This window comes from Aspergillus stella-maris (genome assembly GCF_047715825.1).
Source record: "Aspergillus stella-maris strain CBS 113639 unplaced genomic scaffold BDV14scaffold_1, whole genome shotgun sequence".
Taxonomy (NCBI): Eukaryota; Fungi; Ascomycota; class Eurotiomycetes; order Eurotiales; family Aspergillaceae; genus Aspergillus; species Aspergillus stella-maris.
The window spans coordinates 1199997-1213006 of NW_027396795.1; the positions used below are offsets into that span (position 1 = coordinate 1199997).

Here is a 13010-nt window from a genome sequence, read left to right on the forward strand (position 1 = left end):
ACAAACCAGCAGAATCCTCCGGAGCCATTATACGCTCGGTGCTAGCTATGGTTGGGGCTTGAGAGTAAATGGATCTGTCATTTTTGCTTTTTCTTTTCTTTCCCGACCTGACGCTAACGAGCATTTTTGCCCAGTTTTAGCCGGAAAGACGGGGAGCTTCGCGGAAGCCCACGGCGGAGCTATGCCCGCGGAATATTTTCCCTGGGGCGAGTACGTGCGTGTAAGACAATGGCACTCGATCAGTCTAAGGAGGCTGACCGGGTAGTCAGGATTCTGCAAGGGTACAAGTCGCAAGCAACGGTAGGTACGGACCTACCGCCAGAATTGACTGGCTTTGTGCGATGATGATGCACCCACTCCCGCAGGGCCGCAACGTTGGCAGGAGCAGCGAAGGCTGAGAAGGCGAGAACAAGTTCATCCGGGAAGGAATGGCACTACCTAGTCCACTGGTATCTAGCTTCAGAGAGTTTTAGGCGGGACCGCCATCTGATCGCCCTCCCTGCTAGTGTCGTGATCCTGGCATTTGCACAATATGACAGAACCGTCTCATCTCGTGCACCGTGTTCTCAACCGTTTGAGTTGGAAAGGGCTGAATGACTTTGGAGGCAGAATCAGAGACGCGGGTTGCAAGCCAATCAATATCCGTTACCCACTGCCAAACGCCACGCACCTGATCCTTCGCGTTCTTCAGGCGAGAGCATTGGCTTTTTTCCACAGTTGTAATCCCTGCTGCTTTCCGTTTCTCGACACCGGACTCTTCCTATTACATTTATTGAAGAGGCAGAAAGCCATTTGTGGCTTTCGGAAACAACGCGAGGAACGACTCCCTCACTCAGACAATTTCCTAATGTTGTTTAGCCGGCCGCCATAAGTAGATTTCTGAGAGTTGAGCACGCATATTATAGAAAGTTAATGCTCGACTGTCAGCATATCCTTACTACGGAGTATTCCGCTGGTGGGCCGAGAGGGATGGATGATGCGATCGTAGCTACTAGCTACTCGACGTACCCACCCAGCTGATGCGGAGCGTTATGGTGATTGGGGCGGAATAGTAGCTTTAGCCTCGTGTCACTTCAAATATTTTGGGGGCCTAGACCTTGAATCTCACTCCGTAGGTTTGTCGAACTCGATAAAGCCGGGGGAAGCTACCTGCATGGGTTTGGTGGATGAGGATCACGCGCTGAAGGGGTCCTCGGGGAGACGAGACCGGGCGTGCCCTAACCGATCCTGCCGTAGTACTACGCGACAACAATGGACAATCACAACATCACAACATGGTACTCGGCTTCATTCCTGATACATTGCTGCCATTATCTCTATCCTAGTAACGAGGGACATAATTAAATCACTTCTGAAAGTTTCAGTCTTCCCGCCATACTCCCAAGTTCCACGCACACGTGTGTACCGGGCCTTTATCCCCCAATTTGATAACGCCTCTTGAAGTCTCTGCAAAGGAAAACCGTTATCGTCCATCGCCCTCGATGAGGAATATGCTCATATCTTATCTTACCTATTTTTGTACTCCTGCCAAGCAAACTCGAGACTGCTATTCTTCGTAACAAAGGCGTAGTTAAGGAAATCGACAACCACACGATCCAACTCCGGGCCCTCAATGCCATGCCCACAAAGCTCCGTTCCCAATCTTGTAGCAACCGCATTAATAATTCTAGCACACGGATTGGAATTGGAGAGACAGTTTCCCCCTTGAACAGTCTCCGCGATGAAAGCCTTATAGCAGCCGGGAATGCCTGTCTCCCACCACTCTGTATTTGTTAGCTGCGGATGGTACTCTGTCGCAGAGGACTTCAATGGAAGGAAGAAGGACGAACTGTTATGAGGCTGGGGGCCAATAGCAGGAGCTATGTTTGGGAGGCGCCTCGGCGGGTCCGCGGTCGGTCGGACCTGGTTTGTCTGATTGCCTGTGGTAGAAGACATTGAAATCTCGCAATGGATTTGGGAGACGTTTGGTAGAGAAGACGAATGAATTTACGGTCTTTCGATCAAAGAGATGAGGAGGCCTTTTATACTCGAAAATAAGTATCCAAACGCGACGGAGCGCGACCGTGTTGAGATCGAACTGTGCGCCATCAAATGTGCCAGCTTAGGCTTCAGTTCCTCTTGCTTGACCCTCTAGATTAACAAGTGAGTCAGAGCAATGCAGGCCCTAGCACTGATTTGCACCTAGCATCACATTGATGAGGAGAGCATCACCAGAAGTAGATTGTGGCATGCGGAGCGTAGAGTCTCTAACGACATCTACTGTCCGAGTAATATCAGCCCCAAATAACCTTCTTAGCTTCCCCGTCGAAATTATTGGACTCAGGGTAGACTAGCCCGACCGTGCCAGCCAATAAATGATTTGCGATTTGCTGGTGACGGAGTGTCACGAAGTGCCATGGAGTATCGAAGCCACTATAAGTCTGTCCATGTTTGATGTATAATTCCGAGTCTCCATCGGGCAGTGTGGATGAAGTACAGACACGAAATTCACTTTTGCAGGTATGTGAAAGTTGGATCCTGATACTCTTCGACATGCGTGATATGTGGAGCAGTTGCTACTAGTCAGGACACGATGCTCTCCATCTGCCATCGAATCATGGACTCCCGGGGTAGTCGAACCGCAGATCTTCTCTTTTGCTGTTTTTCTCTTCATTTTATTCTCTTTTCAGGATTTGTTTCATTCTTTTTCTTTGACTCGGCTAATGGCTATTGCATGTTGAACTAAGAGGGATCGTACTAGCAGTGGTACTTTTGTACCTCGCTCCAGCCAGTTGCCGACCGTTGTCGAACTATGCTATGCATGAAAGGTTTTAAAGAAATACGAAGCCCCGGAGCCCTGACAGAACACGACATAGTGCCGACTTTGTTTGGAACTGACGGGGTGCCTCCTGCCTAGTTGAAGACTTCATCCAGACCGCTACTTCACTCTTGGTCCTGGTTCCCGACTTCATCGATGGACAGTAAATTTGAGTATGACTGTCTCTGATTGGCTTTCATTCGTCACCTTGATACACTGCCCTGCCGCTGGCGTCGTGATGTGGCAGTTGCAGCGCACTGCGTCCACACTCAGCTGGTCTATCTGTCTCAACAACCGCCGGCGAGGCTACTGCTGTCATCCTCTGTAATGGGATGTCTATGACGGCAATCTATACACACACATCATCGGTCAAATTCGACCTCGACTGTCTACATTTTTCTACTGAATGTGGATTCTAGTGCAGTGGATCAGTCTCAGATTGCGCAGCCATGACTCTAGGAGTATCCGCGACTGGGGTGAAAAAAGCAAAAAATGTAGACTCCCGGAAGAAAGCTGCGACCGTGGCGTTGACCCGAGTCTCGATTTCATGTCCTGACCGTTTCCCTTCTGGACCGACGACATCGTTCATAAAATGATGACCAGTCGAGGTTGTCACCTTTTCTTAATCATGCCAAAATGATGCTACTGGGCGGCCCGACCCGACTACGCGTACACCAAGTTAAAGATAGCCCGGCGAAAATCAGGCCAACATGGGGGAGAGTGGCCCTTGACACCCAGCCTCGCAAGGTTGAAAACGTACTGCGCAGGCAGCCGCGGGTGTGAATCGAACAGCAGCCACAGCTGGCGGAGATCATGACTTTCTTCGACCGACAGAGCCGCTGTTTCGCCGTTGAAGAAGTTCTTCGTACACTTCTTATCCAGCCAAGAAATTCTCATCTGCTGGATGTCGTGTTTACCTTTGTCCAGGTTACCCAGAAGCATTTTGCCAGCCCCTGCACCCCAAGAGTAGAGATAGGCCAACCAGATAAAAGAATTTCTGACCATCTCCACTTCGTGTCGGTGCTGCTGAGCTACAGGGCCTCTTTTGAGAAAGTTGTCGCTATCCTCGATTCGTTTGGTTGCGCATGGTAACCGCATGAGCCGTTCGGTCACGTACATGGCGAGGCTGAATTCGAGGCCCTGAAACTCACCAGCCTTGCGTGCGAACTCGCTGTCAGCCTTGGTGGACATGTCTAGTCTCTCCAAGATGTCCCTGAAGACATCAATTCGACGCAAGTCGAGATGCCCCATGAGCTCCCACAACGGTCGGACGTCACCACAGTTCTCAGATCGCCCATTGATCACAGCCCATTTGCACAGAAGCGTGCCCAACTCGTGCTGATTACGAAACTCCCTATCACCTGGATCCACCGACACCTGAATCTCAGCAATTCTGGGCGGCCACATTTCCTGTTCCTCCTTCAATGACACCCAGTAAGAGTTGGTGCCTGAGTTCATGTTTTCCACGCGTCTCATCGGACCGTTGGCTGTGCCCTGAGGCCAGTATTCTTCGAAGCTCTTCTTGATGATCGCACTGACGCGTTTCTGTTGACTAGGTAGATGTAACTCCACCGAAACGCGTGCCAGGTTCATGACGTCGGTCTCGATCTCTTCTTCGTGGTGATACCCCATTTCTCGAACAAACGTTCGCATTTTCAGCTCGCCTTCCAGTTGCTTGATGTCTATACCTAGTTGTTCGATATTGTGCGGCACCCCGGCTGCTTTCAGAGCCTGGCCACACACCTCTGCGACCTTTCTGGCTCGATGCTGCGAAGGATGGATTCCGAGACGATAGGTATTCAGGAAGCGATCGATCAAGTCGCCGTCACCCTGGTCGATACTCATGATGAGAAATTTCGGAGGATAATAGAAGATTAGGTTGAAGATTCGGTTGTAAGATCCCTTGCGGTTCGGTGATCTCAACACTGACAGTCGGACTGATGACTGCCGGTATATATACCAGATACTCGAGACAACGCAAGCGCCACAGAGCGATTCGACAGCACACCATCATTACATAAAACTAATAATGCCCGGGGTGAATGCAGGTAAAACCTGTTACTGTTGTTGCGGTCAAGGGCCGCTTGATGAATCGCCATGAACCACAGAGTCATGACCAGACAAAGAATATTAGAGCTGCAAGGGTAAGAATCCCATTCTTTTGTTGTCTGACTCGTGCAAGAGGCTGATGGCCTGCAGCGAGTCTGCGTTGGCACCAGAAAGTCCGACTCCTTTGAGTGGTGGAGGCGCGCGGCCCGTCTCATGATCGCGATTTGACCTCAGATATCTATCAGAGAGGCGGTTACAACAGCCAATAGCCCACGACCAGCTGGCGCTACGCTCATCCTTTCGTGCATTGGGGTGGTGTGGAGAGCCCAATCGCCTGCAGCCTAGTGGTAGCCCGATACTGCGGGACGGATCGCTCTCCACGCGCCTTTGTGGGACGGCTCATGTCTACAACGAACGAACTATTGTGTCAAATATGCTGATCAGTATCAAGAACTCGAGCACAGAACCACCAGGTTGAGGACAGAGACTCAACCAGGAGCTAATGGCCTGGGGTTCTACGCTCTATGCGGTCCCGGGAGTTACTCTGTATCGCAGCCAACATTCCAACAACCCATTCTCGCGAACTATACGTCGGTTTTGACGCAAGTACCCTGGTCCCTGTAAGCCGCAATCGACCATACAGCATGCACCTGCCATGCAAGAGAGACCGCCATATGCATTGTCGCCCATTCAGAGCCTCCAACAATGTAGGTTATCATCATCTAGCCGGTCTTTCATCATTTCATGAGATGACCCCTGTATTTACTATGCTCATCTAGCATTTGGCCCCTCGAGTCTGCTCACCGTTCAGCATCAGGAGGATGTCGAGATTGGTTGTTGCGATAATGGGATGCCGCCCTCGCCGCAGATAATTCTTTTCACTTCTCCTGCACTTCTGACTGAGCAGCATGAGCCAACTATTCTATGGCAGCCTATCACTTTCTATAGGTCGCATGGTAAATCCGACCTTAAAGGAATATGTTGGCGTAACCTGCGGTTCCTACTCGCAGAGCAGTAAGAGGAAGTCGTGATAGCCATGGATTAGGTCGACAGCAGGCTATGCACCAAAGCCAGCCAAGCCAGTCTCAGTTGCTCCTGAGCTTGCTATAGGAGGTGAAACTCGGCAGTAGGTTCAGATGACCAGTCTGTCCACGTAGTCACTGGTAGTAGTAGCCACTCTACGAAGTTCTACCTCACCACCTCACGTGAGCCCTCCATGCTGGCATAACCGGTGGCCATGGAATTGAAACAAATAGCGATAATGGGGCAGTAAAGCACCGAGATACCATCAAATCCAGTTCCAGGCGTGTTCTTTTTCTGATGATCAATCGACCGACCAGCGCTTTGAGGATAATCACGTGCCTCAAGTCCTGGAACCTTGTTCCTCCGTGCCGACGAGCTCCTCGCACGTGACCACTTCTCGGAGCTGGCGATACCATCACCGCCCGATCAAACGAAGTTGCGACCGAGAAGAGCAGACAACCTACCATTCCACAGTCCACCCTTCACAATGGCCGACGCGAACATCCAGTACGCTATTGATATCTTTCTTAACGAAAAAGAACCGACTTGCTGACTCGATTCGCAGGACCCTCCTCCAGAAGCCTCGTTCGGAGTGCACGTAAGTCAACTCAAATCTCTCTTGCAAGCTTGCAGTCGCGCGGAATAGAACGCTAATATCTTCTTCGCTATAGGGAATACGAAATTGCTCAGATTGTACGTTCCTTTCATCTCCTCTCGAACTTCTCCGCGTCCCGACCGATCGCCGACTGAGGATATACCGCTGCGGAAGAATGAAAAGGAACGGAGGCTAACAGATGTCTTTCGAATAGGAGGAATACGAACTTAGCAATGGCCCCCTCTCGCTCCTCCAGACTGCCGTGCGCACAAACACGCAGGTTTTGATTTCGTTGAGGTCGAATCGCAAGTTGTGCGTTTCTCCGCTCCCCGAGCTTGCTTGATTCTTGGAGGATATAATGGTGTTGGAATCTTGGGTTTCTGGTTCACGGTGCTGACGGTGTCGGAATATAGGCTTGCACGTGTTAAGGCATTTGATCGTCATAGTAACATGTATGTTTCCCCGCGATTCCCTTGGAGATGTGGTATTGAGATGGTATGCTAACTGGGTTACGCAGGGTCCTTGAGAACGTCGTACGTCCACACTCCCTTCCGTCTCCTTCCGTCCAAGCTGCAGGGCAATACCATCTAACAACGCACAGAAAGAAATGTGGTCCGAAACCCCAAAAGGCGGCAAGGGCCGCGCGGTGAACAAGGACCGATTCGTTAGCAAGATGTGCGCCCCCTCCAATTTCTTTTCCTCTATTCCATACGCTAACGACCTGTTCCTTCACGCGTGCAGGTTCCTCCGCGGCGACAGCGTCATCCTCGTCCTACTCAGCTAATTGCCCTCCCTTGTGTAATCGAAAACAAAACAGTGCGCTTTTTGGCATCTCTCCCGGCTCGGAGTTCGGTTCGGTTCGGTTCTGGCTTGGTTCTTGTTGATTGATTTGATTGATTGATTAAGAATGGGAGAGAGAAGGAGAGGGAAAGAAATATCCATGTGAATAAAAAACAAGGAGAGAAAGGCTGGGCTACCCGCGATGGGCATGGAATGCGCCGGACCCAGGCGCCTTTCTTCAGCTTCAACTCGACCGCTCTACAGATCTATCCTAGATCCCGGATACAGCTAGGGTGAGGCGGGCGACGTTACAGCAGTGAGTGCAGCAGCATGTCGCATACACTATACTTCAAGCTGTAGGTAGAAATCGAACCCTAAAGCATTCCAACAATGACCCATCCTCATCTCCACGCGTAGAAGGTCGCCGCATACGTCCGCAACTACTAGGTAGCCACTTTTATGCAGCAGAAAGAAGTGGTCGGCGGGCTAATAGACTGCCCGGGTATCCAGGCCCGCTGTGACTCAATAACGAATTCGCTTAGATCCGCCAAGTTAGCGGCTGCTAATAAAAGCCCCAGGGAACCCACCGCATACCATAACTAATTTCAGCCTCATGCCCATCCTCCCCATCCTCGTCGCCATCTACCCACTGTTGCGCAAGTCGAAATAAACCGGTTGCGGCAAGATGCCCTACTGGACCCTCCCAACAGAAACAATCCTGCATGTCGCAACTTTCCTCCTCCCAGATTATACCACGCAGACCTCCACCACAGATGGGCTAGCAGCCCTCAACGCCTGGATCCGTACATCGAAATGGCACGCCTCACTACTAATCCCAGTACTCTACGATCACGTTCTCTTACTCACGCCGTCGGGTCGCGAAAGAGCAGCGGAAATAGAATCTAATCCTGACTCCTGGAACGAAACACTCCCCTTCGAGGGCCCATGGCGCGCAGCACCGAGGTGGAACTCGGAGATCATGATGGGGTATTTGTTTGAGCGACGGGATGAGGCATTCGGCTACAAGTGGGTTGAGGAGGAACGGGGTAAACTAGTGCCTTCCTATCGACATTTTGATCTTCTGACTGCCTTGGTGAGTGCGGGTGGGAATAGGATATTAGAGAGATTACTTGCGCGCGACGAGATACGAAAAGACTACGTTAACACGGCCCACCCAAGTGAATGGACGCCTTTGAGGACTTCAATTCTGGTGCGCAATGCCACGGCTCTCAAGATGTTACTTGACGCAGGCGCGGACACCGCGCACAGGACTGAGTCGGGCCAGACACCGCTGCATCTTGCGGCGAGGGAAGACTCCCTGGAAGGTATCACGCTTCTCATTGAGGCTGGAGCGGACGTCTGGGCTATCAGGGATGAAGATCCTCGCAACCCCGGGTATCTCCCTATCCATGAAGCTCTGGAGAGGCAGGGTAACGATGGACGTGGGTATGCGCAACCGCTACTGCAGGAGATGCTCAAGACAGAGGATAGAGCACTGAGTAGAGATTGGAAGATTGAGGTGTTTAGACATGCGGTTGCCGACCATGGTGCGAATCATGAATTTGCTTATGATCTTCTTGATAGTGGCCTGGACGTTTTTGTGCGAGATAGATGGGGGAAGACAGCGCTTGATATCGTTGAAGATACTATTGCGCTTCACGATCCGTGGAACACACCGAGTTATGATGGATGTTGGGATCTGCGCCCGCTCGCCGCGAGAATGCTGCAATCTGAGCCGTACATTTGGCCGCAGGGCCACATCAATCGGCGCTTCTGGGACCTCGCGCAAGGGGGACCGGTTGCTGAGCGGAGTGATCTGGCACTGTTTAATTTGTTGATCAGGACGGGTCAGTCTGTGCTGGAAGTCGTTGGTAATGATGGCTTCACGCCGCTCCATTACCTGTGTTTGGGGGAAATACCTCCATTATATGATGCAAGCCCCCGCCATGGCTACAGCAGGAACATCCGTGAAAGGTTGTTTAATATGATCAGCTTCCTGCTAGACAACGGCGCTAGTCTCTCTGCCCTGGACGACCGCGGCAGGACCCCCCTCTTTCTTGCATCGAGTACACTTCAATCCGAGTATCTCAAACTTATTCTGGACAAGCGGCCCAACAACCCAGCGGTCAACATTGCTGCAGACGGTGAACCTTCAGGCAGAACACCACTTCTAGCCGCCGTAAACAAAGGAAGCCCGACCTCGGTACATATACTCTTATCCCATGGAGCAGACATCTCCGTCATCGACACCGACGGATCCAGCGCACTCCACCGCGTCATAAACACCAAGGCATCCCATCATATCATCGAAACCCTCATAAACCCCGGATGCCCCCTCTCAACCATCCACCCGCAATGGGGTTCTGCATTGCAGTTTGCAATCACCCGCGGGTACCGGCAAGCAATCAATTCGCTCGTGGAAGTTGGCGGTTCGCTATACCTCAGGGATACGCAAGAAGGAACGGCGCTGAGGACAGCTTTGTACAAGAACGACCTCAAATCCATGCGTCTATTTCTCCGGCTTGAGGGGCGGACTCTGGTAGAATTCGACGACGGCGGAAGCGGGAGTCTGATTTGCGCGGCACTTGAAAGGGTACCTAGATGGGGTTTGTTTGGGGACCAAAGGAGGGAAATCAGATTACTCATTCAGTATGGAGCTGTTCCTCATAACGATTGTCCAACATGTAATAGGTGGAGGACGGAAGTGGAATATGAAGTTAAGAGATGGAAAGACCTTCTGGCTCGCAAGGCATATCATGCTCGGATACATTATCCAGAACGCCATAATGGTAATCATGAATCGGAAGCAACGTCGTGACTTTTCTCCGTTCAGCTTGACCGAGAAACCAAATAAATGAGGCCCCGTCATGTCACGTTCGAGCAGATGGAAGGTGCAACCAGAGAATATACGACATGCTTTGAGAAACAGGAGGGCTCACAGATGAAACCATGTCTCGTTGCATTTCCTGGGCTGCCATACGCCTTCTAATGACTTAGAATTTCCCGGCCCCCACGTAATTCGTGACGACCCGAGCTCGCTACCAGCAGAAACGCAATATCTACCAAGTACTTCTCGGATTGGGAACCCCAACAAAAGGTTGTACCTGAGACTCCAACAACGTCAGCACTGCCTTTTGTGCCCTGAGACTCTCCTCCTGCGCCCGAACAGAAGCTCTCAGCGCCTCCCGCACAACATCTTGACCCTCGATAGAATGCGCAACAGTCGACACTGAACTCCCACCACCGGAACCAGAAAACCGCTCCTCCTTCTCAACATCCTTATCCCGCGGTCCGAACGGATTCGGAATACTATTGTTCTGTATCACCGAGATCGTCTCACCAACTACAAGAAGCGAATTAACCACGAAAAAGATCAACACTGCTCGATTCGCCTTGTGGCCTTGCAGACTGCCTAGATCCCGGGTGTATACCTCGCCGATGTACGTCCCCAGCGCCACGAACAGACATACAATCGAGACGTTGAGTAGCCGACTTGGCGTTGTGAGGATAGCAGCTGCCTTGATAGATGGGATCTTCTGCCCCCAATTATTCTCGGTAAGAAGCCAGTCGTGGACATCTTCGGCGCTGTGAAGTTCGCTGAGGACCATCTGTGTGAAGAAAGCGGCGAGGGTGGAGAGGACGCCGCAGACAACACTTGCGTACGCGAAGGCTGTCGCGGTCCAGTGGATGTTCCCGAAGCCGTCGAGGCCGAGCATTGTGATGGCTATTTGCGCGATAATGGCGGCCTGAATTCGGCGAGACGTACTGGTTAGCCTCGAACGTTTATGGACAGAGACAACATGAGGGGATGAGCGCAACGAACAGCAACAGCCTCCAAAGCCAACGGATCCCGATAAGACTCCTTCAACCTCCAAGCCTCGGTATATCCGCCCCTCAAAACATAATTCCGAATACGGAGGGTGACTCGATAGATCTCCGGCCTAAAGGCTAAAGAGGTTAATATAACCAGAACCCCATTTTCATACCCAAGGCGAAGTATCTCGCTGTTGCGAACCGGGTCAATCATCGCGGATAGAAACCTGCCGCGGGAGTTCGGGTCGTCTGGATCCGGATTAATCTCGCATAGTTTTGTTATCCATCTGTACCATCTCAATAACGTGCTGAAACCTCTGATCCTCATGGTGGCTGTCGTAGCGAAGGGGTCCATTTTGGGGGCGTTGGTGTAAATAGGGTTTCTGACACTGAGCGCCGTGGGAAAGGCAACGAGGGGATTAGAACATGAAACGGCGGCATGGAATAATATATGAATAGCGACAGAAAAGCAAAAAGCACAGCTCATGGGGACCTAAATCCCTGTCATGACAGTCTCAGGTTAGACAAGCATCAACGTTCTAATAACTGGTTGCACCGCGCAGAAAGCCACTCACGAGCGGGCGGTTGTTATTGGTACCCAGGGCTGGATGGTCAAGAGCATTGTCCCAACATGACAAGCATCGCATTATGAACCTGACAATGGATAATTTTCATTCGAGCAACGGTGTTTCGGAATATGCGGGTTTGTGCTTTTTTGCTTGTTCCAGCTCCTTGTATGCGGGTGTTCATCTCCCGCCAACCTTGCGGCAAACGGGGCAGCCCCTGAATTACGTTCGCGGGTCATAACGTCTCTGGATCTGGTGGTGAGTAGGAAATCTTGAATTGAAGAGAAGCACAAGCTATTAGAAATTGAAGTCGGTCTCAAATGCCATCCAGTGACGAGTAAAATGAGCGTAACGATTTTGCCGCTTGACGGACGAGCGTAGCAGTTAGCCCTAACCAATCTCAAATCGGCATGTCCCCAGCGCATACCTTGCAGGAGTGTCACATCTGTACCACAAATTCCATCCGATTTTAGAGACGGATCAAAAAAATAAGCCTGTCTGTCGGAGAATCCATAATACCTTTCCGATTATATCTCTTACCCACACAGCCGCTTCTTATCAAGCTTCTGGTACGCAACAATTCCACTCCCCATACCCACAAGCGAAATATGACCAGCATCGGCGTCTTTATCAACATCTGCTATTCGAACTCGCACGTCACGCAGCAATCGCGTGCGCTCCAGTCCTGGAAACGCGCCGCCCGGCGGCACAAGGATATGCGGGTTATTCCTTGTCAGCGACGAAACAGCGCCCAGGGTATCCGGGGCGGAAGTCAGGGATCGCAGGACGAGACAGACAAGTGCAGAAAATTGCAGGAATACAGTTGCAACGACGAAAGTCGCTGCCCAGCCTGCGTTGACGCGGTATATATTGATGGGCCTTGATGTATTGCCGTCTGTGCTGTTGAAGGTAGGCTGGAAGTACGCTGAGGTATTGAGGTAGATAGAGTCGGAAAGCGAGGCTGATGGCAGTGCTATCTTGGCTTTATGCAGATCCGGTGACGGACCTGAGCTGTCCGGGGAGAAGTACATCCAAAACTAACTAGGCCGAGACAGCCTTCCCTGCAAGCCCTGAAGGGTTATCCTGCGAACTGAACGCCTTTCGAAGATGCATCGCCGAACTACATGATCAAGCAGCCGACCATGTTTCGATACTGTCCAGTGGCATATGTATCCTCGAAATTCCCAATACGTACCCCTTACAAGGTCAAAAAAACTTTCTCGACGGGGAGCGCGTTACGCCCGGGCCTCAAGTACCATCGCCAATTACCAGGCACCATCACAACAACGCTATTCAAGAAGAGTCTCCGAAAACAGCATAGCACAAAATCATCTTCAACAGACCTAATAAAACGTGCCGAACAAATGCTCGCGCGGCTCAACGCAGA

General features: G+C 51.3%; 7 protein-coding genes across 7 annotated transcripts; 2 read left to right on the plus strand and 5 right to left on the minus strand.

The window, feature by feature from the left end:
* Positions 1-1293: 1293 nt before the first annotated feature.
* On the minus strand, positions 1294-2227 carry BDV14DRAFT_162579 (uncharacterized protein). Its single transcript, XM_073766905.1, has 3 exons — positions 1830-2227; positions 1511-1763; positions 1294-1446 (listed from the first exon to the last, which is right to left on the minus strand). The coding sequence occupies exons 1-3, from the start codon at positions 1933-1935 to the stop codon at positions 1413-1415; spliced, it is 393 nt and encodes a 130-aa protein (XP_073634034.1). The 5' UTR covers positions 1936-2227; the 3' UTR covers positions 1294-1412.
* Positions 2228-3460: 1233 nt separating this feature from the next.
* BDV14DRAFT_194851 (uncharacterized protein) lies at positions 3461-4642 on the minus strand (the record flags this gene model as incomplete). The annotated part of the gene is made up of 1 exon (XM_073772038.1): positions 3461-4642. The coding sequence occupies one exon, from the start codon at positions 4640-4642 to the stop codon at positions 3461-3463; it is 1182 nt and encodes a 393-aa protein (XP_073634035.1).
* Positions 4643-6265: 1623 nt separating this feature from the next.
* BDV14DRAFT_162583 (mRNA splicing protein SMD2) lies at positions 6266-7638 on the plus strand. Its single transcript, XM_073766906.1, has 8 exons — positions 6266-6376; positions 6435-6467; positions 6541-6562; positions 6679-6776; positions 6878-6916; positions 6982-6997; positions 7066-7139; positions 7206-7638. Exons 1-8 carry the CDS (start codon positions 6357-6359, stop codon positions 7246-7248), a joined length of 345 nt encoding a protein of 114 aa, XP_073634036.1. The 5' UTR covers positions 6266-6356; the 3' UTR covers positions 7249-7638.
* A 192-nt stretch (positions 7639-7830) lies between these two features.
* BDV14DRAFT_162585 (uncharacterized protein) lies at positions 7831-8585 on the minus strand (the record flags this gene model as incomplete). The annotated part of the gene is made up of 1 exon (XM_073766907.1): positions 7831-8585. One exon carries the CDS (start codon positions 8583-8585, stop codon positions 8400-8402), a length of 186 nt encoding a protein of 61 aa, XP_073634037.1. The 3' UTR covers positions 7831-8399.
* Positions 8586-8909: 324 nt separating this feature from the next.
* BDV14DRAFT_162586 (ankyrin repeat domain-containing protein) lies at positions 8910-10726 on the plus strand. The gene has a single exon (XM_073766908.1). The coding sequence runs from the start codon at positions 8965-8967 to the stop codon at positions 10060-10062; it is 1098 nt and encodes a 365-aa protein (XP_073634038.1). The 5' UTR covers positions 8910-8964; the 3' UTR covers positions 10063-10726.
* BDV14DRAFT_194854 (uncharacterized protein) lies at positions 10304-11412 on the minus strand (the record flags this gene model as incomplete). Its single annotated transcript, XM_073772039.1, has 2 exons — positions 10304-10990; positions 11068-11412. 2 exons carry the CDS (start codon positions 11410-11412, stop codon positions 10304-10306), a joined length of 1032 nt encoding a protein of 343 aa, XP_073634039.1.
* Positions 11413-12159: 747 nt separating this feature from the next.
* Positions 12160-12654, minus strand: BDV14DRAFT_194855 (uncharacterized protein; the record flags this gene model as incomplete). Its single annotated transcript, XM_073772040.1, has 1 exon — positions 12160-12654. One exon carries the CDS (start codon positions 12652-12654, stop codon positions 12160-12162), a length of 495 nt encoding a protein of 164 aa, XP_073634040.1.
* Positions 12655-13010: the final 356 nt, after the last annotated feature.

What these genes read in the sequence shown, in the direction of transcription:
- BDV14DRAFT_162579 (XM_073766905.1), bottom strand. Translation starts at nt 1,935, where the DNA reads ATGTCTTCTACCACAGGCAATCAGACAAACCAGGTCCGACCGACCGCG. An exon ending in TGGCCCCCAGCCTCATAACA is followed by an intron (nt 1,764 to 1,829) that starts GTTCGTCCTTCT and finishes TAACAAATACAG; the next exon opens with AGTGGTGGGAGACAGGCATT. An exon ending in TGGCAGGAGTACAAAAATAG is followed by an intron (nt 1,447 to 1,510) that starts GTAAGATAAGAT and finishes TTTCCTTTGCAG; the next exon opens with AGACTTCAAGAGGCGTTATC.
- BDV14DRAFT_162583 (XM_073766906.1), top strand. Translation starts at nt 6,357, where the DNA reads ATGGCCGACGCGAACATCCA. An exon ending in AAGCCTCGTTCGGAGTGCAC is followed by an intron (nt 6,468 to 6,540) that starts GTAAGTCAACTC and finishes TCTTCGCTATAG; the next exon opens with GGAATACGAAATTGCTCAGA. An exon ending in GACCGATTCGTTAGCAAGAT is followed by an intron (nt 7,140 to 7,205) that starts GTGCGCCCCCTC and finishes TCACGCGTGCAG; the next exon opens with GTTCCTCCGCGGCGACAGCG.
- BDV14DRAFT_162586 (XM_073766908.1), top strand. Translation starts at nt 8,965, where the DNA reads ATGCTGCAATCTGAGCCGTACATTTGGCCGCAGGGCCACATCAATCGG.